This window comes from Chironomus tepperi, unplaced genomic scaffold (assembly GCF_022539635.2).
Source record: "Chironomus tepperi strain 1889 unplaced genomic scaffold, CSIRO-AGI_Ctep_v1 contig_37, whole genome shotgun sequence".
NCBI lineage: Eukaryota > Metazoa > Arthropoda > Insecta > Diptera > Chironomidae > Chironomus > Chironomus tepperi.
In genome coordinates, this window is record NW_027226159.1 from 1,136,413 (window position 1) to 1,159,159 (window position 22,747).

Below are 22,747 nucleotides of genomic sequence, written 5' to 3' on the forward strand. Positions count from 1 at the left end.
ATCACAAAGCTTGTAATTCTCAGTTTTGACATTTAACAGACATTCCTTCAATACCGTCCTAAGCCATGTTGCTTTTGGAGCACCAAGACGCCTTTTCCATTGTGGATTGTAACCAAGGTCGTTTTAACAAGCTTGTGCCTCAGATATTCCAAAACCGATTCTCCACAGAACCATACAACAGCTAACTTTTAATACCTTTTTCGGCATTGTATAGCCCTCAAGCACTTAATTCCAGCACAGCTCACAAGAAATCTACATAAAATAAATATAAATTTAAATCACAGATCAAAAATGCTCTAATTAAATTTAACATACAAAAAAATCTGTATTCACATACAGAATAATTCAAACAAACTTAATTAAGGAATACGAATTTAATGAACTGAATATCATCGACATGCTCCAATTTCATAAATTGAAAAAATCCCGAGCAAAGCTTTTTCAGTGTAGATGTAAATTAATCTAATTAAATTAAATTCCTGATTTTTATCTACACGGAATATTCCCGCACAATATTCAGGATCATCAATCATCGTACCATAAGTTAAATTTTATATAAAATATCATGAATTTGTCGTTAATCACAGAAAATGTCGAAATATTAGTCTGGAAATGAAAAAAATCGGGAATTTATCACTTAAAGTAATTATTTTTCGTTTAAGTCGGTTCTTCTGCCAAAAATTTTAGCTCAAAAAAATATGAAGCATAATTAATAAACATACAAAGTGCTAAATAATGAGCCGCACATAAATACATAATAATAGTCTGTAACAGACAGTAAACAAAGCTCTCAACAGAGAGAAAAAATAATCGATTTATGTATAAATATTAGAATAAAATTAATAGCATCCAAAAAAAAAGAAATGATTGCTTTAAGCTATGGGAGTAATTTATAATGTCGTTGAGTCTTCTGGTGGTTTTGCGCTGTATAAGCTTGTGTTATTTTTAGTATGTCCACGTCCGAATGATTGAATCTTTTGTCGTTTTGGTGATGAAGAGGGTTGAGCATCTTTGTGTCGTGCCTTGACATGCTTATCTCTATCACCACGTTGACGAAATGCTTTATGGCAACTTTCAACATGACATACATATGGACGCTCTCCTGTATGAATTCGTTCATGATTTTTCAATGCATCAGCACGATAAAATCGCTTTCCACATTCTTCACAGCCATAACGACGCTCACCACGGTGTATTAAACGGTGCTGATAGTAAACTGATCCGGTTAAGAATCGTTTGCCGCATATTGTGCTGTATTCAAAGAAATTCAATTAAAATCATCAAATAATCGATTATATTATGTGAATTTACCATAAGAAAGGACGTTCGCCAGTATGACATTTACGGATATGATCATTTAAATCAGGACGTATTGTGAAACGACGACCGCATTCTTCATGTGGACAAACAAAAGGCTTGATACCCTGATGAAAACGGAGATGTTGCCACAAATGAGATGATTGTGTATATGACTTTCCACAAACATCACATAAATATTGACGTGGACGCGTTGATGTTTGATGACCACCGCCTTTACGCACAGCAGTTGGTGATTTTTGTGCACGAACTGATGTTTCAGGAATAACAGTTGCTCTCATCTTCTTCAAATGTTTTTCCTGTAAATGTGTGACTAAAGCTGTAGCATTATCGAATGTTGTCATGCAAAATTCACAGACAAAAAAGAATTGATTTGTACGATGCTCCATACGAGGAAAGAAATGAAAGAATTTATGACTGAAACAGAAGCATAAAGTATTAATCTCGAGAAAAAATATGAGAACGGATAAAATAGTATTACCGATGAAGGATTAGTTGTTCAATGCCTCCGAACATTTCATCACAAACATTACAGATCCATACACATGGAATATCTTTCATTGAGTCACGATAATCACGATAATTCCAGCATTCTTCATGTCTGTGGATCAAAATGTCTTTAAATGATAACATTTTCAAATCACATGTCTGACAGCTGAAATAACATGAGGGCTCATGCTTTGATATATGATGAAGCAATGATTTCTCGTTTGCAAATACAGAATCACAAAATTCACAATGAAATAGCTTAGATACATAAATCATTCGTACGAAATCTTTAACTGGAACATTTTGCTTTTGATTTGTTCCAGTTCCAGCATCTTGTGAGCTCAATTTCGTCTTCTTCTTTGGCGGTTCACAATCATTATCATTACAGCATTTCTGAAATTCAGAACAGCTGAAAATCTGATGTAAATTGTCCTCATTAAGCGTAAAATGATTGTCAATTAGATGCTTCCAGACTTTCTGCTCCATTGTAAAGACTTCACCACAAAAAATGCATAAAGTAACTGGATATATTGCATCTGATGGCTGTGATTGTGCCAGTATCTCTCCAATATGCTTATCGTAATGACGATATAAACCCGATTCATGGACAAATTTCCGATTGCAAACAAAACATTCATGATTTGATTGTTTTGCTTTATCTTCTTTTGACTGTCCAGCAGTCGAAGAATATCCATGCAATATCTTTTGCATCATATTTCTATTCTGATCCAATATTAAGGTCGCATGTCGTTGAACTTTTTCGAAATCACTTTCAGCTGGTTGTTCTTCTACAAGTTCCTCTACCAACATATTATTCTCGTCGTATTTGCATACATGAAGCTCGAAGGAATCAGCCGTGAAGACATCATCGCAATTGGTGCATTGAATGAAATTGATATTTTCAGATTTTCGAGCTGGAATTAGAAATTTTAAATCATTACTGGATCTTGATTTTTTCAGCTGGATGTTTTTCACTTACTTGCAATCAAAATTTCATTAGAAATTGCTTCATTCAACTCCGTATATTGTTCAACAACTTTATTCTCGTTTAATATCAATTTCTCAAAGTAACTGATGTCTATCTGATCCTCATCTTCTGATAAAAGATCATAATTTGTTACATTTAAATTATTGTCAAGAAGTGAATCGAAATTTTCCGACAAAAATGGATCGTCTGATGATAAATTCATGCTTCTAAACTTAATTAAAACTTATTGTACCACAAAAAACTTAACTAACTAATTAAATTAACAGAAAAGACATTGCACTTCTTGTCACCTGGAAAACTTAAACTCGAATGAAGAAAAACTTCGTTAAATTTTCAAAAATGTGTGATTGTGTTAGTGAATTTTTGAAGAATGTATGTGTGTTTTAGATGTTTTTACTGATTTTTACAACGAGTTTTCATTCAAAAGTCCTGAAATTTAGTCAATGAATGCAGATTGGTATTTGGAACCTCTTGAAAAAATGTCAAATGTTGTCAAGTAAGCCGATGCTTCAAATAAGATGACAGCATAACGGCTGTTAAGAAAAAAATTCAAATTTTCCGCCAAATAAGATACGCATCTTTTCAAAAACCGTTAAAAATCTTTGCATCTATTTTTGAAAAATGTGTTTAAAATTTCCGTTGGAGTTACATTCAAATTTCAATTCATAAATAATTTAAGATCAATCTAAAAATACCTAATTAAATAAATTAATTGCTATCTAAGTTGAAGATATAAAGACACATTAAGAAACTCTTGATAGGCTTAATTGCGTTGTTTTAATACAACTTATTGAAAAACTTTGTTTTTGATGCGCAAAAGCTCTTTGAGGCTCACCAAACTTAATTTATTTTTGTTTACAGACAACTTCACAAGTTGTTAGGCTTCTTGTCTACCAACTATGATGATAACAATAATGAATTTATAATCACTAATTTCGGTTTCTTCGATGCTCTTACTGTGGTAGAGGCAAATATATATCTTGTGGTATGAATTTTTGTGGCTTATCTAATGAGAATCTTAATTATTTAGAAGCTGTTCAGGCATTACATTTAAAATATACATACGTAGCCCGAACAGCACAATGATTTCAGTTGGACATCGCTACGTTGCTGTATTGATGATAATGTATGTAGCTGGTTACAGAGACATACCAAATAAATTCATAAAATATCCACGAGGAATCACGAACTTCCCTTCCATATCTTATTTGATAACCTAAAAATAGACAGCACACCTTGAAAAACACCTAAAATATAAAAGGAATTTTTATGTCCATTTCATGATCTTTATCAGTTCAATAACGTTAATAGACATCAATCATTCTTTCCTTTTCAGTAAATTAAATCCTTTCTGCTCCTAAAAATTTCTGCGTCACGATGAAAATAAATTTCCATTCATGAGGAAAATGTGTTCAGTTTTGCTGGGCTATAGGCTATAGCTACCTTCAACAAAATGTTTTTACATCAACCATGATTTTTGTTAGATTTGAAAAATTCTAGATTTTCGCTGGGGATTGTTCACAAATGACGTCTTCATAACCTATGCCACATAGCTGTTGGATGTGTGCTTGGGCCCAATTAAACGATAAGATCTGCACATTTAGCACAGTATAGAGAATAAGCTTTAAGTGTGCTTTGTATCACGCTTTCGGTAGCTCAGTAGGTAGGAGCACTTGACATGTAATCAAGATGGCGTGGGTTCGAGTTCCTCTTCGGATTAAGTTATGGGGAAGTTTACTTTTCTCTCTAAAACCTTAAAAATAGTAAATTTTAGAACAATAGCCACCAGAGTTGGTAGACCTCGTTTTGGGCCTCCATAAGAAAAAGGTCGACTTCTTGGAGGTCACGTTCTTCTGTTACTTATCATTTTCATCGCCATACACGAAAGATCCCAAAGGATCATCAAAAAAATGATGTATGTGCTGGATATCCACAAAAAAATTCTAAATATTGAAATAGAATTGATTAGATACCACAACCTACCTACTTGTGTACAGAACGTATGCAAAAAGCTTTCAAAGTAAATAGATATAAATCTATTCTAGAATCCGGAATTGATATTGAATTATTATTGACATATACGGAAATGTTCATATTTTCATATGGGAGCAGCATAGATACATATGCTTTAGATAGGAATAAATAAGAGAATACAAGACTTACCTACTTTGTTTTGAATGAATAAGAATGAATGTTTTTGGTATTTGAATACAAAATTTCAGAGTTCCTGGAGATTAAGGATTGTTTGACTGTAAAAGAATGAAGGTTCACTGTAGAGAAACTCAAGGAGATTGGATGTTGTTTGAAACTATCTAGCTAGCTGTAAAGCCAATTTTAGAGAATTTGAGGTTATAAAGCTTAAGACCCAAATAGGACAAATCGGTAAATCGTACCAAAATTTGACACCATGCCTGTCCAGATATAATCCGATATTGGAACCAAATCAGAGTCATGTTGGCCACAAGTCGAATTTTTGATCGAATAACCAATTTGTGCTATTCGAGAGTGTTTTGAATCACGAAATCAGGAACCACCAGGCAGTGTGCAGGAAGAGATAACGTAACCAATCAATAATAATCAGCATTAACGTCAAATATTTTTGTTTGTCTAACCGAAATAAAAAACTAAATGAAACGAAAAAGGAAATCAATTTGGATAGACTAATGTTTTGGAATTGTCCTTCAATATTCATCCAGACGTAAAGGAAATTACCTTTTTTTTTTAGGTCAAAAGGAAAATTTATAAAAGTCATAAAAACTTTTGTTTGCCACAACAATGGCCACTTTTTCATATCCAGTCTATTGCTCCTTTTTGTAAAATCACTCAAAAAAGCTCAGAAATGATTTTGACGATTCTAAAAAGGTCACTGACTGTCCACTCCCATTTGCTCTTTCGAATACAACAGTAACTGATAAATGTAGATAAACATTTACATTTAATTTCGGAAGTGAACTAAGAAGTTTGAACTTTATTGGATTCTCGCATTTTGCCGATTAACTGTTCATTCATTCATTTACCTTTTTTTATCTTCTTTTATCATGCCAAGAGCTTCTTATTAGCAGTTAAGTTTCTAATCAAACTATGTCATGATCGTTGATGAAGACCTTCATTGAATCGAGTATGTGCTTTACCTCACTTAAAGCTAATGAGATGAAAATAACTTTTTGAATTCTGCTTAGTTTGATGTTTATTGTGAATTGAGGGGAGATGATTTGTGGTGATGTGGGAATGAGGCGTATAAGCAGTTACGAAAGCTTTGAGTTCGATTTATAGGAATGTGAAATTAGCATTTTTGATTAATAAATATGGAAAAAAATATTTTTAACGGTCCTTTGAAATTCAAATTTTCGAGTAAAATTTCTCATTCGCAGTCAACTTCAGGCAATTTTCTCAGTTAAAATTTTTAATTTACAGCCAACTTCAGGTATGTTTACAAATGAAATTAGAATCATAAATTATTAATATTCGAATTTAGGAATGATTAGAAGGTCTAATCCTATGTGATTCGCCAAGAACTCAATGAAACTGATCTAACAATACTTATTTGGACTCTAGTATGTCCGGTTAATGAATTTTTAACAGCATTCGACCGACCAACCGAACAAAGTGTTTTCTTAAGCTACCTTCATTCCAAGAATGCGTTAATTATGATACATAGCTTGAAGAAAGCGCAATTAGCATCGAAAAAGCATCAACATGATACAAAATGTAAAACAACGTTATCTCAAAAAGTACCACGACTTGTATCCTTTCCAAGAAAAAGTTAATTGATTGCCCCAGAACATTCTTTATCCAGTGCTTATTATAGCTGCAACATGCAAATGCACAATAATCCCAGATCTCATAATTACTCCAAACCAACTCAATTAGGTAAATTACTGTAAAAAAGAAGATATTCATTTAAAAAAAAGGAATAAAAAATTCATTAATTTTTTTTTTTTACCAATGTTTTTCATTTATTTTTATTTCATTTTTCACGTTTATGGCATTTTCCAATTTTTTCCTTCTATGTAAGAACTTTTTGTTTTATCATTTTAATTGTTTACATTTTCAGCACGTTCATCAGAAAAAATTCATTTTAAATACATTTATTTGTGTATTTTTAATTTTTTTTTTCTTCTTCTTGTTTAATTAAAATGAAATGAAATTATGGTAATATTTATCCTCACGCACATGCACATGAAATAACAGAATAACCAATATTATGACTGCAATGTGCTCGTTATCTCTACTTTAATTCATTTCACCATTACATTATTAATCAAAAAATATGGAATTAAATTTAAACGAGAGAAATTGAATGTTTGTGTAATGTGAATGAGTATCTGCATATGAAATGTAGACTACAACATAACATTGTAATTCACTCTCTGTTGCTAAAAAGTGAAAAATATCTTCTCATCATGTTTTTCATTTCGCAATGCAAATTTTAATATTTTTTCATTTTATTTGTATCCTTGATGCTCAGTAAACATTGATTAAAAATGTTTTTTTTTTTCATAATTTTTCTTTTTTTTTTCAAACCTTTTTTCAATTAAAATTAAAGTCATATAAATATAATAATATCTGCATTAATATTTATTTGCGTATAGAGTAATACATTTTGTGGATAACCTAAATATCATTTTTAAGTTCAGTAAACGTCCATAAATTATATCAGATTAATCATATTTTGAAGGTTTTTTATTGAATTTGCGGGATCAAAATTTTAACGGTCATTTTATATTCAAACTGTTCAATTCGTCAATTTTCTCTTTTCATAGTTGTTAGCCCCCTTCATAGAAAAGTTCAGTTTTTATTTGAATTTCGATGAATAAACATCAAATTAGACATTTTTCAAAAAAGGAAATTCAATTGAATAGTTAAAGGTAAATTAATGTCTAGTTGACGATTAGTTCTGGTGATTTTTTAACCACTCTGGTTTGATTTTAATAGAGCTTGAAGTTGAATAGAATTTTGTATATTTTAGTTCATATAAATTAATACAAAATTGGAGTTGACTTCAAGCTCTGGATTCTAATAAACCAAAAATATTACTTCTGACTCATTTTACATTATATTAAAGCTTTCATTCAGCAATCAATGATATCCTTTACAAGAAAAATTGACAGAATGACCTTAAAATATCATTTTACCGTCTATTATCTGGACTTATATGTCTGTAACTTGATATTATGTAAATTTCATCATTTTTCCATGTGCTTTCTATGACTTTTCAACTAATTATGTTGTAGGACATACAAAATAATGAATAAATTTACATTTTTAATGGCCTTTTACTTTAATGACTTAATATATATTCCGAGCAATCCTTAAAACATTAGTTTTGGTCAGAAATCGCATTCGAATATAAAAGTTCAATAATTTTGTTTGAGTTCCAAAAAGCCATTCAATATTTCATAACATTTATGACGGAAAACCCAATCCAAAGTTCAATGCTTTTAAATTAATATCCATGACTAATCGACAATTTTGTAAAACAAAACCCGATATTCATAGGCAAGCATAATGCATTACATTTAATTACTTGGGAGTAGCATTTGAGTGGATATGATAATGCTTGATATACCTTATGGACGTTTATATAATTGAATTTTTTTTCTTCTTTTCTTTTGTTCCTTACACAACTAATCATTAATAATGGAAAGCATTTAACATTAACAAATTGTATTTTAAGATAGAATAAAAAGAAGGCCCTGGGGGTCGTTCATAAATGATGTTTTGGGATTATTGGATACCAATGTTAGTTCCAGAGTTGCAAAACAGGCAAAAACCGTACAATTTCTTAATAATGTTAAATTTGTTTGATTTTTACGAAACCATACAAATTATCAAGAAATTGTACGGTTTTTACCCATGACAGGTGCTTGTCTTGCAACTCTGGTTCCTTTATTCCTAAAAGGCAAGGGTCATTTGAAGGGTTTTCGATCCATGGATTAAATTGTATGTATTCTCGGGATCAATCCCGAGAGCAATTCAGTACTTAGTCTCTGGATCGACAACTCCAGTCATTTATGAATGATCCCCTCAATAATAATGTCTGATTTGGCAGTTTAATGAAATAAAAAGTAATTTACCACTTGCTTATTATTTCTACGCCTCATTATCAGATGCTATATTTGATTGTGTGCCAAATGTATGTAAGGTTCATATAAATTTTCTTGTTATCATTTCCATTTCCCAGCCTTTATATTCTTCATATATGGACGAGAGTAAAAAAATTGGGAAATGGGAAATAGTTAATTGACTCGATCAATGAACAATACACAAATTATCTTCATTTCCATCACAATTTTACTTCCTTAACTTCTTCTTTTTCTTTTATTCATTCGTTCACATCTGGCACTTCCGTATCGTCATATTAAATAAACTTTTTTGTTCCTACTTTTTTTATTATACCCAAAAATAAAAAGGGAATAAATTGAAAATAAAAAAAGTTTTTATGTGTTTTGCATTTCTGAATAAGCGCGCTCGTGTGAACATAATTTTTGTTTTTATTTTATTTATTTTTGTTGTTTCTGTTTTATCTTTCCTCGGACATGTATATCCTCTTTTTTTCGTTCACTTTTCGAGAAATTGCTATCATGGACGCAATCTATTCGTCTGTCTGGGAGGTGATTGTTTTTTTAACTTGGGGTACTTGTCAAGGAATTTTTAAATAGTAAATTAAAGTTTTTGTCTTACTTGTCACGATTATTCATTCTATAACCATTGAATATCGATCATTAATGACAGGATTGTATCTCTAAAAATTGCTTATTGATTTGCAATTGTTTTTGAAAGCTAGAAAGTGTTGACCAGTGGTAGAGCCAGGATCAGACATAATCTAAATTAATTAACTGACAGAACTAGTCCCGAATAGCATATGCTTGTTTATCGATCCAAAATCCAGTAACAGGTCGGTGTAAATCTATCAATGTGCTATAATTTCAAACCAAATCAGAGTCATTCCGCCATCGATCTACGGTATCAAATTTTGGATCGATCAACTGATTTGTACAATACGACTGACAGGTTAAGGCACCTTTTATGTCTGCATTCCGGAAATGCGACTCAGAATCTGTAAAAATATGTTAATCTGTGTTAAATTTGTCTTATTCCTTTCTAAGACAGGAGTTGTCTGGTTCCAGTCAAAACATTAAGGACTTGAGATAATCTTTTGATATTTTGATCTCGAAAACATACAATCTCGGGATTGAATGCAATCAATCATGTGAATAAGTACATTTTGGTACCGGAATTTCAACCCTAAAATAGTACTGATATCGACCTTAGATGACAATCTTCAGACTTTAAATGTATTAAAGGACAAAGTACCCCCTTTTACTCCGTCATAAAACATGTACGTAATTTAACCGCCTCACTAACAATCTTTTAAATGCGCTACTTCCAATAAACAAACAACAATTGTGGACCTTTTGATTTGTTTTCATCTCCAACAAAATTTATGTCATTCTTCTTTTTATCAAACCAAAAAATAAATAAAAATTGCACAACTTTATTTAATCCCATAAGTCTATTAATCTACATTTGCGAAAATTCTTGACCATTTTGCTATATTTGCAATGAACGTGCAAATAAATTTTTCCCAAAAACAGTCACATCTTTCAACTTTTGATATTTTTTTTATTATTTTATTTCTATACTTAAATATTTTTTTCATGTGTTTATATCCCATTATAAACATCTTTTTTTGGGGACATTGACAATGTCATTTACTAAGCACTTTAATGTTTTTTTTTTGTGTTGTTCAGTAATGCAAGTAGAGAACTTACTTGTGATGTGGAAAATTTGGCGCCCCTCTTTAACAAAATTTTCAACATTTCAAAAACTTTCTTATTTGAAAGCTTTTAGAGAGCTTTTAAAGTTTAAAAAAAAAGTTATAAAAAGCTTTCGAAAAACTTTCAAGGCAAAATTTGGATGTTTTTTGTTTATTATTTTATTGCTGATCAGTGGTGGACAACCTTTTATTATTCGCGGCACATCTCAATGATAAACCTTTACCAAAATCGCACACGACACACGGTTCATGCCATTTCCAACAATTTTTGACAATACTCTAGTGTGCCGTGGCACAAAGGTTGTCCACCACTGTTATAGATTCTTGTGGATCTTAATTAAATAAATATTTTGATGGAAAAGCTTTTACAGTTAATTATTTATTTTAAAGCTTTTATGAAGCTTTTAAATTTTTTGTTCTATTTCAGTGCTGGACAACCTTTAATTTCTTGTGGTACCCCTTGGTGTTAAGCCTCGAACACGGCATGCAATTCATGCCAGTTCCGCGTCACACAGGTTGCCCACCCCTGTCTAATTTTTAATTAAAATTCAATAAATCTTCGTTAAAAGCTTTTAAAGAATTCTCTATTTGCAGTACTGAGTCCTATTTTTGTCTACTAATTCTTATTAATTATTTACATAAAAATCCAAAGCTCTATACAATGAACGTTTGGTATGCTTGTACCTACATTGATGCTTTTTTTTACAACATAAAGCTTTTGATAAATTATTTTTTTTTATGTCATCCTCACTTTATCATCCTACATATCCCATTTTTGATGGCATTCAACAGTACACATTTAATACTTCTATGTATAATTTTTCATCCATTAGATTTCCACACTAAAAACTTTTTTTTTTTTTAGATTAGTTTGATGAATGTAATTTTCCCCATTTTTTTATTATGTCATGTATACCTAAATATCAATTAATTAAATTTACATTTTATAATTAAGTCTCGTCTTGCTTTCCCCCACCGGTACCCATATGTATAATATGTTACTAGTTCTACAATTCATCCAATTCTCTGTCCATCGTTTATGGGGGTTGTTCACTTATTATGTATGATGATCTAAGGCAAGGAAGGATGTAGAGATCGAAGTCGACTTGAATTTTGTATGGAGTCGAGTCGACTTTTTCATACAAAATTTGAGTAGACTTCGAGCTCTGGTTTTATTTAAGCTTTAATATAGTAGTGTTCAACCTTTTGTTTCTCGCGACACACCTTGATTCGTCCAAAACGGTAGACCTGCAGCCTTTAATGAACAGTAAGATACAGTCGAGATCGGCAGGTTTGCGCATCTAAAATACGGGAAATGCAGTTCTACGCATTTAAAATGCGGAAAATGCAGTTCTACGCATTTAAAATGTGAAAAATGCAGTTTTACGCATCGAAACCGCAGTGTTTGCAGGTCTGCACATCAAAAATGCAAAAAATGCAAGCATGCGCATCTAATATGCTAAAATTGCAGTTCTGCGCATCTTCAATATAGGAAATGCAGTTCTGCGCATCTAAAACGCAATGAATGCAGGTCTGCGATTTTGAAAAGCGGAAAATGCAGTTCTGCGCATCAAAAACGCAATGAATGTATGCATGCTCATTTAAAATGCATGTCAGCGCATCTAAAATACAGAAAATGCAGACATGCGCATCCAAAATGCAAGCTTTTAGACCTGCGCAGCCAAAAATGCGCGAAATGAATGTCTCCAGGTCTGCGTATCTAAAATGAAAAAATGCGCAGCTGCTCATTTCTTTGCCGAACATTAGTAATAAGTGAACAGTCCCCCTTATCACGAGAAGAATCAACAACATGTTGTCCTAATATATAAGAAAAAAATTACATAGACAATAATTTCTTTTTTTTTTTTAATAATATAATTATTCTTTTATCTCATCATACGTGTTACTTGTTATTTCCATGTAAGTTCTCATGTATAAAATTTCCCATTTATGTATATTTTAATTTAAATCTTCTATAATTTATCATGTCCGGGTTGTTAATGATGTTAAGTACATCGAGTACTTACTATAAAGCTTCTAATAATAAAAGGACATTTATATTTAATTTTAACCTTAAAAGGTGGTTCTTTTACACATATTTTACTGACTTCCATCCACTATATGTGTGTCTATATATAAAAAAATGTAATGGTTTATTTTTTGTGCTATCACTCCATGAATAATTCAATTATTTCTCTTCATTGCCTTTGGCTGCTCATCATATATCTAATAATGCGGACATGGCATGTTCTGTTCTTCGCATATTATTAAAGAAAATCGTATTAGAAAAAGGGGTTTAGAGCTAGAGAATGAAAATGTTGTGTATTTCATCAAATTAATTTTTTTTTTTTTTTATATTAAATAAGGCTCAAACCTTTCGTTTGGTATAAAAAATTATGGTATGTACTTAACTGACTTAAATTGAAATATTGTTACATATTTGTAACAATATGTAGATGTTCAATATTGGCTTCCAAAATCAAGCATTGGTCATTCGGCGCTATAATTACATTTCTTCTGATTCTATGGATTACTAGCCTTTTAGAGACAGCATTGCATTTGGTATAGGCAATTGGCAGGCGGAAGCCGGCGATAAAAACAGTTATAGGCGACATCTGCGAGAGGTCATGGATCACAATTGATCTGTACGGCCAGCGAAGTAAGTAGTAAGTGACTTTAGCATAGTCCCCTAACATACAAAGAGCATGCTCACATTAATGAGTATACTCAAAACATGCGTTTTTATACAAATGTATGTCTGTTAGGGGTCGCGAGTTTAATCCAATCTTGACACCAACTCATAGTCATGCCGATCTAATCCTATGAGCTACATTTCAATTACATATCTCGATCGACACATCATAACGGCACATCATAACAAAGATGTTGTGGAAGCTTTTGTCACGACATTGTGATGACGGTCAAATGTCCGTTTTATGGCCGTTTTTCGAAAAATCGTCAAATAATGGTCATTTGGCCTTCATCAATGCTTTGTAATGTATGCTTTTATGACGTCATTGCCATAAGGATGCACTTGAGTGTGATTTAAAAAGAGCTTGAAATTGACTAGAATCTTATTCGAAATCTAGTTGACTTAAATTCAATTTTTCATACAAAATCCGAGTTGGCTTCGAGCTCAAGATCTATAAAAACAGGACAGGTCTCTAGCTCGTGTTTAATAACAGGACAATCGATAAATTTTTAAAGCCGAGTCTTTGTCGATGTGTAGCATTTAAGTCTCGAAAAACGAAACCAAACGCCAGTACGGCAGTCATAGTCACTTAGAATCGCCTCTTACATAGTTATAGTCACTTAGAATCGTAAGTCACTTAGAATCGCCTCTTATTACAAGGAAATACTCCTAATTTGCCCAATTTAATTAAATACCAAAAAACTTAAACAAATTCATCCAAAAAGTCTATTTTCATTCCCTAGCATTTCCATCCCCCCTCCTTTCAATCAGACAAAAAAGTGTGAATAGAAATGAATAGTCGAGTTTTTGTAATCAAAATGAATAGATAGATAGTGAATGATGATCATTATAACTGTATCACTTCTATGTCATCTTATGCTCATGATGCATCATTAGATTTTGTTGTTGAATTACAGCTAGTATCACCATTTTGTGTTGTTGTTGTTGTATTATTGGCACCATTAACATTACTATTACAAGTTGAATTTACACCTTTATTACCTAAGTGATTTTGATTCTTACGTCCGTTCTCGAAGCCCTCAACGAGAGTCTCAATTACAAACTTTATTGTGATTTTATAAATTCCTTCAACATTCTCTGTGTAACGGTCACCTAATGTATCTGAAACAGCTTTTAAAAAAGGCTTTTCAATTTTCTGTTATTTCCAGTTTTCACATTGTTGGTTGGGCATTGTCACGATGGGTACATGAAAAGGAAGGAAGAAAAAAAGGAATAAAAATTATTTTTTTGAATTATTATGTTTTTTATGTGGCAGAGCATGTGTCCTGGCCTGGAGGAAAAATTATTGACTTTTATGACTTTGGATGTACTCATTTATAGTAGCTGTTACGTAATATAATGACCAATTTTTGAAGGACAAACTTCGCTCGATTTCTATTTTTAGAATCGATTCGAACTTTTTTTTGTTGTTCAATTTTGCTGACCTAAACGACAATAATAAAGTTGCCATGTGCTGTAAAAATATTAATTTAATTTTGAGTCAGCTGGTGTCAATGAGATAATCAAAGGTAAATTAAATTTTTATAAGATAAGTTTGTGCTTCAGGTGTGTAGCCTGGAAGTATTTTGACATAATAGTTGACCTCCTTAAACGATTTTGAGCGCTATTAATGCTTAGTATAACATTTTTTTGTGGATTATTGATTAAATTTTAAGAAATTATTACAGGGAGGAAGGAAGCAACTACAGACAGGATAATTACACCTGGTAGTAAGTGAGTAAGGCAGGTGTACTCAGATGTATTCACTCTGACTGAATATACTTACTCCTAACACTATTCATAGTCCTATGTAGAACTTAGCTTACAACAAAATGCTTATTATCTGACTCTATTGTTTTTGAATTGGAGTAGCCGAAGTATGACTCCGAAGCAGACCAAATGTCAAATGCATACCATTTTGTGATGTCACAGCCAGGATGTGGAACTGATCAAAAATTGTTAAAATGTCCATATTATCACAAGTCGGTTAATCGATCCAGAATCTGACCAGGTTGGCATGAATCTGACTTGATGCCTGATTCGATTTAAATCCGGAACCATCTCAAAGTAACGCTGTCCTGAGGCCAAATTTTTAGTTGATTAACCACTTTGTGATGTTCAAATTTGATTTATCAGTTCCACAAACCTTACTGCCAACACATCTTTCGACTTCAAATAATCTGAACAATACTTTGTGTCCATTCATAAAATTTTCCTTTCTTCTTATTGTTGTCCAATACACAGCACACAGCTTTTTCTTTTCTTATTAAAGCTTATTACATAATTTATTTTTAGCTACAAAATTAGATTCACTTGTGTGTTTCTTCTTTGATTTGAAATGGAGCACTGAAGTGATTCATTGACATAGATTTTAATTAAAAATCTGTATTTGAAATAAATCTTATATTTAAGAAGAGAAAGTGAATGCTGGTAAAGCACTAACAGTAATTACTAAAGCGCATAAGGTTATGTGACTCAGGTCAATATAGCGATAAGAGTTGTGGAATGTGTTTTGTTTTTAGAGAAAGAAAGTTTAAGTGAGCATTGTGCAACCATCCCCAATATCCCCCGATATCTCAGTAAGTAAGAGCACTTGGCAATTAAGCGGACGTGGGTTCGAGTCCCAATTTAGTTTCTTAGAAAGGTATCTAATATTTTGACTTAACTTAATAGATAAAGACGTTGACAGCTGAAAAACAGATCAGTTTCACACTCTTGTTCCTATGCTTCTTTGAAAGCAGTAATCAGTAATTACGACCCAACCTCATAATGACAAAATATCCTACCTCAAACTTTTCAAAAATCAAGTTCCAAAATCCAATTTTACTTTACCAGCATATATAATTTGAATTTTGCTATCTCTGTGGTTTGTGTGGGTGGACAAGTAAATTCAGAAATATATTTTCTATATTTAATTTTCCTATCTCTATGATTCTCGGCTGTTGCTTTACTTAACATTTTAATGAATGAAATTTCAATGTAAATCGATTTTTAAGTCATTTACATATTTCAATTTTGTTTAGTCAGGATTAGATTCAGCTTTTGGTGCTGACTCTAGTGGAATGTGTTTAAGATAGGCTTGGCTAGTTCCATATCTAGCTATGATCTATCCCGAACAGGACAGAGTGTTCGCAAAGTACAGATTGTTCTTACCCACCGGTACGTCGTCGTATTGTAGTTAAGACGTGATGTACGTGATGATCGTAATACTGCAGCCCCGTGCATCATATCCGAGGTGACGCATTGTGCTGCTCGGGTGCGTTCATCATAACACTCATCATATTTATTGCTGCATATTTGAGTTAAGAATTTCCAAAAAACTCACGAAAAACATAAAATATTTATAGAAAAATGCCATTGGCTGTCAAAATGCCAAAAAAGAAATGAAATATCATTGAGGACATGATTTCCCTAGAAATTCATTTATAATCTCATAAAATTTCACGACACATTTCGATATTCTTCAATGACACATCAAATTATATCGTCCTCACGACTGAGCGGTGATGATAATATTTTTCAAATTCTCATCTTCTTTGAAATGACGTGTAGGTGGTTACGGAAAAAAATTAAATGAGCTCTTTTGAAAAAAGTTTCACTTTTATTTTCATACGTGTGATGAAAAAGTCATTTTTATCGTTAATGATCTTCATATAAAAGTGTGTCAAGAATGGTAAAGTTTCACTTGTGAAGGATGAAGCAACATTTTTCCATCAATTGATTTTTATCACCAAACTTTATCGGATCTGAACTAAATTGGAAGTGCGAAGAGTTTCTTATTGTTAAAGTTGATTATATTCATGTTGTACAACACAGTGTTGTCCAAACTATGTGACGTGACACACTAGTGGATCACATGTCGCGGGGGCGTATTCCAGGAGCAGGGAGATCCTTGCCATGTACGTTATGATGGTGGCTTACCACCAAGGTGTCCAATGACACGAAAAAGGTTTCACAACACTGATCTATACAAATTTTCAATCCATTTTCCATCCAATTCAGATATAAATACAATAATTGCTCAAGCAATTAAAATTAAAATCAAAAATATTTGCTTCCAAAAGAGATGCTTCAAGGGTTTTTGCGTATAATTTTCAGAAAATAATCTACAATTTAGAAAACGTTTTAATATCCATCAATTAAATAATAGACTTCAACCTACACGTGTAATCAGATGAACTCAAGAAACAGTAAGTCAAACCTTCCAAGAAGCAATTGAGATTTGAGCGCGTGCCGTAGTTTAAAGAGCATTGGATACATAAATTTGAGATTCATTTCGTGATTTTAGATTGAACTTGGAAGGAATGGACATTAAGATTGATTTATTGATGAATTTAAAGTAGATTGATTGATTTTGTGTTGTGAATTTGACAACGGTCATTTTATATTTGAAATAAATGCAACTAAATTTGGTTGATTTTCCCCTTTTATAGTTGATTTCTCTCTTTTGTAGCTGTTAGTCTCCTTCATGTAAATATTTAGTCTGTTTTTGAATTCTGACGAATAAACATTATTGTGAATAGGTAAAATCTGTATAGAAAACATTTAATTGAGCTACAATTTCACAACTACAATGCTCTGCTTATTAACAAACTGATAAGAATTGAGTTAGAAGCTAAACCAATCCAAAATGTGTTAAAACTGAGAAAATCTTCTCAAATCCATTCAGATTTACTATTTAATCTCAATAAACCCCAATTCCAAGGACTAGCATGACCATTTCGAGTTAATAAAAAGCTACAAATCATCTTTTTATCCCAGTTTCTTCTTTCAATCATAAAATTAAGCTTCAAGCAGTATCTCATATCAAATGTAAGTGTCTTTGTATAAAAGGGATTCTCACATTAATGATTAGGTGGCTTCACTACTCATATAAATAGCACCAAAGCTCCACTTATTTTATATTACGTTTCAATGAGCTGTATAGAGCTGTATAATAATAAAATCAGTAACATGAAATTTTACGAGAACAGAATCGTAAAAACAGTAATTCAGTTAACCCCAACCAATAGACGCCATAGTTGACTTACATGAAATCCCCACATTTTATCCTCATTCTACTGTAAAATGTTATCAAAATACTTTGTCGTGTTAAGGGAGAAGAATGGAGGAACGTGACAAGATAATTGTCATTCAATTGCTTCTTTCATTCATTTCCATGAATGCCAGTACACTTACTAATAATTCAACATCATTAATGTTAATGATTTTTTATTCTTATTTTGAGTCAGCAAAACAAAAAAAAATTTAGCAATAACAATAACAATGATAATCATGAATTCAATTTGAATGATTAAGGAATTTGTTTATCTTTTGTGAATTTTGAATTTTTCTTGTTTATAATGAAATTCAATGGTCGTTCTGACCCGATTTCTATTTTGAATAAAGGAAGGAGGTATTTTTAATGTCCAGAAAATGCCAAATAGGACTATGATTGATGGCATTCTTAAGGAAATGTTTGTAAATTACGTAATGCATTTTCTCTTTCCACTGTAATGCTTTGTATCACGAAAACAGGAATTATATAACAAAATCGAAGACCGGTCTAGAGGAGATTGAGAGAAATTGAGGGCTATACGTAATTTCCAAACGTTTCCTTATCGATTTATGCGGGCATGGCCGTTTAGAAATTCACACTCAGTAATTTGAAGTTAAAGGCATTTTTCTCCTTAGATGAACTTTTTAGGATCACTTTTGATAGTTATAATTGTAGAAATTCATAAAACCAACATTTTGGCATATAATTTGCTATGATTAGTGCTTTAATTAATGCAAAAATTCAAAAAATATCTCAATTACTGAGTGTGAATTTTTGTTCCATTTTTGAAAATTTTTCAGAAAAATTAATAAAAATCGCTAAATTTATGTGCTTATTATGATTTCAATTGTGAAAGCATAAAGATTTTATGTTCCTTTTTAAGATTAGATTACTCTACGGAAGCAAATCATGCTTTAAATTAGTTTAATTAACATAATTAGTAATATGTTTTTGAAAAAAATTATTTTTTTCCGTTGAAATTTTGAAAAAAAATGGAACGTTATTTGCGGCTAAGCCCATACATTTTTTTGAAGGTTGAAATGATAACATGAACATGGGTGTGTTTTTGTGCGTATTTGAATCCTAATAGACAATGAGTACAATGCGGACATGCTATGCTGATTGTATGTTGAGCGGAGGGTTGGGTGAGGGGGAGAGGATTGAGATGGGTGTCTAAACATTCCAACTCACACTCTTGATTGAATTGTGAGTTTGGAAAATCCGGAAGACTACAACCAGCGGAAGGGGCCATCGGCAAAGAGAAGAACCCTACAGAAAGAAACAACCATGGAAAAGACCATCGGTGAATGGTGAGAATCTACCGATGGTCCGGTGAATGGTGACAACCTGCGAAAGTGGAAATTGGCAACCTGCTGAAGGGGTGAAAGGTGGCTGCTCCAAAACAGAACATCGGTGGAAGGTGACAGCCTATGGAAGGAGTCACCTGTGAAAGCCGTGATTTCGTGAGCTTTCAGCGATTATTTCTACCTGCATGCCAACCCTAACAAAATGAAGAATCCAATAAAATCGCAATTTTCATCTTCTTTTCTTTAATGATGCTTAACTGATACTCCCCTTCAATAACATTTCCCAACTTGTCATCCATTCAATTCATAGTCTGAAAACTTTTCAATTAACATTTCCAGAAATTCGATTACGGACAATGTTGTTGCCATTTCTTGTTTGTTCATCAACATAATAAGATTAATTTATTTTTAATACGATAAACACTTCAACAAATAATCAGTCGAGTATGAATGTAACGGCGTTTCCGTTTTTTAAGGCTTTGAGTCTTTTTTAATTTCGGTTTTCTTCTTAATTCATTACTTTTGATACACGAAATTTGATAAAGAAAATTTCTTTTGATGAATTTTTATGTCTTTGGTAAAAAAGAAGAGTCATGCACATTAAAAGCTAATCTTAATTATAATTAATTCGAGTTCATTTTATTTTGCGTCGTAATACGATTTTGTCCTTGTGCCTTTATCTTAACGACATTATCACGTTGCATTCAATCCATTGGTTTGCTTTTGTGTCATTTAAACATGTCAAAGTGATATTGATGGAGAATAAAATGAAGGGATTTGTACCCTTTTTAGTACAAAGAGGACATGAAATTCAGGATTGGAAAATTATAATTAATAGACTTTTCTTTGGTTTTTAAGTAATTACTTGCTTTTGGCTAGGAACCGAGCTAGAAGTGGTATCGACTTACTCATACAAAATGCGAGTAGAAAAGAGGCTGGTCCATGAGTCCAGCTGTGAAGGGATCACAATATAGCAAGGATAGCAAGATTTAATCTCATTTTCTAAATTTTTGGAGGTTTTTTGAAAAGTTCCTTCAAAGTCCTGGTTTTGTTATCTGTTTCGGTCCCTTTCCCTGTCTCTATCTCGGTCCCGTTCTCTATTTCGATCCAATTTTCTGTTACGGTTCCGTTCACTGTCTCGGTCCTGATCTCAGTCTCAGTCTGGTCCTCTTTCTCGGACTGGTTCTTTGTCTCGGTCTCAGTCTAATTGTCTATCTCGGTCTGGTTCTCTATCTCGGTTCTGTTCTCTGTTTTGGTCCTGTTCTCGGTCTCAATCTGGTCTTCTGTCTCGGGCTAATTCTCTGTCTGGGTCTGGTTCTCTGGTTTGGTCTCGAGCTCGGTGTCAGTCTCGAGAATTTATCCCTAATAGCCAAAATATTGGTATTTTTGTCTTACAAAAGTCTTAAAAACGTCCCTATACCACACATCCATCAACCTGGCATGAAATCTCTCAAAATATCCATATTTCCTATAAAAATACATCACTCCTTCTTATTTTTATTTCTTGTTTATTGATTCCTTTCCTTTAAATAACAAATCCATTTCATTCATGCATGAAGCCATACATAACCGTAAATATCCAAAAGTTTTTTCATTTTGATGATAACTTAAGGCATTTCTTTGACCATTTTATTGGTAAACAAATCAGGAAATATTCTCATTTTATGTAAAATCTATGTCCAAATCGTAAAGAAAATGCCCCTCATTACCAAATATTAACACATTCCATCCTCATGTTTCAAGCAATTCATTGACAAATTGCCACATAATTCTCCAGATTCTTCTATTCTCAATGTCGCCATGCCTTCAAATATCCAGCAGATATTGAAAATATATTACAATGCATGGTGTTGATGATATTGCTTATTTATACGATGAATCAACGAGAAATGATTATTGCTTACACAAGCTCTGCTACAAATATCCCATCTTTTTCTCATTTCTCATAAACAAAAATGTTCACAGTTATTTTCGTTATGCTTCATAATTTATTTTCATTGTTCATAAATGCTTAATCGATTATTGTGTGCTTTTTTTTATTCTATTTGTAAGCATGATAAAAGTACTCGATTATTATTGTTTTTTATTTAGATTATTGCTGGTTATTACGCTGTAATATTTGTTTTCCTATCAATCACACAAAAATATTTGATGTTTTCATAAAGAAGAATTCCTTATTTTTGGGTTTGGTATTTTTGGTGGAATGTCGACAAACTTGTTAATTTATTGATAAACATATTGGATTTGTTGCTGTTTTTATTAAAGGTTTGGATGATATTCACTGTAAGACAATCAGCATCCTCATCTAACATAACCGGCTCATGAGTATACTCAATCAATATAACTTAGTATGCTCAATTTTGTGACCATACCCCTGAGCATACTCCTTTGTCTATTTAGGATTTGTAGGAAAAATTGCAGAACTTAATTGAAGCTATTTAGGCATTTTAGTAGAATAGTAAATTGACAGCAGTCTTTTTCAATTTATATCAGTGGCAGGATGATGTGTCAATTCTCGTTTGTCATGTAAAACTTACAGTTGCTTCGTTGAATTCTCGGAAATATAGAAATTGATTTGAGTTGACTCGACCTTATACAAAATTCAAGGGCTTAGAACTAAGTTGTACATACCATATTTGGTTATTTTCTCCAATTGCCTGCCATCCTGCTTATCACTTAGTTCCGAGTATATGTATAACGTTTGAAGGGTATAATTCATTAAGGTATAATCTATTGACCCTTACACAGTTTATAGTGGGATTCGAACCTCTTACAAGCTAAGCAAATTACATCGACACAAATACGTCGTGAGACTTGATGAACCATTTGTAGCAATTCTACCTAGTTACAATTCAGAGAATGCAATGAAGACACATTCTGTGCCAGAAATCTCAAAATGTCGCCCATCACACAAACCAAGCATCGTTAACCTGAACATACAAAAAGAATTTAGTATACACACTTGGAATTGGTAATTAGCAAGCGGTAGCCAGCGATAGAGCCAGCTTCAGAAACAGACTGAGGGAAGCCATGGATCACACTTGATCTGTACGGCCAGCAAAGTAAGTAATTAAGAGTACGCTAAGTTAGCTGAATATGATCATTGTCTATTAGAGAACTAGAACAGTGAAATGGT

At 32.3% G+C, this 22,747-nt stretch overlaps 2 protein-coding genes across 2 annotated transcripts in view; both read right to left on the minus strand.

The window, feature by feature from the left end:
* Positions 1-890: 890 nt before the first annotated feature.
* topi (matotopetli) lies at positions 891-2,996 on the minus strand. The gene is made up of 4 exons (XM_070650698.1): positions 2,786-2,996; positions 1,799-2,720; positions 1,312-1,734; positions 891-1,251 (listed from the first exon to the last, which is right to left on the minus strand). Exons 1-4 carry the CDS (start codon positions 2,994-2,996, stop codon positions 891-893), a joined length of 1,917 nt encoding a protein of 638 aa, XP_070506799.1.
* A 10,975-nt stretch (positions 2,997-13,971) lies between these two features.
* The window catches only part of LOC139098841 (neuroglobin-like), a 127,443-nt gene continuing 118,667 nt past the window's right edge, over positions 13,972-22,747 (minus strand). The window contains exon 4 of the mRNA XM_070651183.1: positions 13,972-14,422. Within this exon, the coding sequence (XP_070507284.1) occupies positions 14,147-14,422 (276 nt within the window). The 3' untranslated portion in view covers positions 13,972-14,146. The remainder of the gene's footprint in view (positions 14,423-22,747) is intronic.

Coding starts and splice junctions, on each gene's coding strand:
- topi (XM_070650698.1), bottom strand. CDS start 2,996: ATGAATTTATCATCAGACGATCCATTTTTGTCGGAAAATTTCGATTCA. Junction 2,721..2,785: donor TAATGAAATTTTGATTGCAA/GTAAGTGAAAAA, acceptor TTCTAATTCCAG/CTCGAAAATCTGAAAATATC. Junction 1,735..1,798: donor GAACAACTAATCCTTCATCG/GTAATACTATTT, acceptor CTTCTGTTTCAG/TCATAAATTCTTTCATTTCT.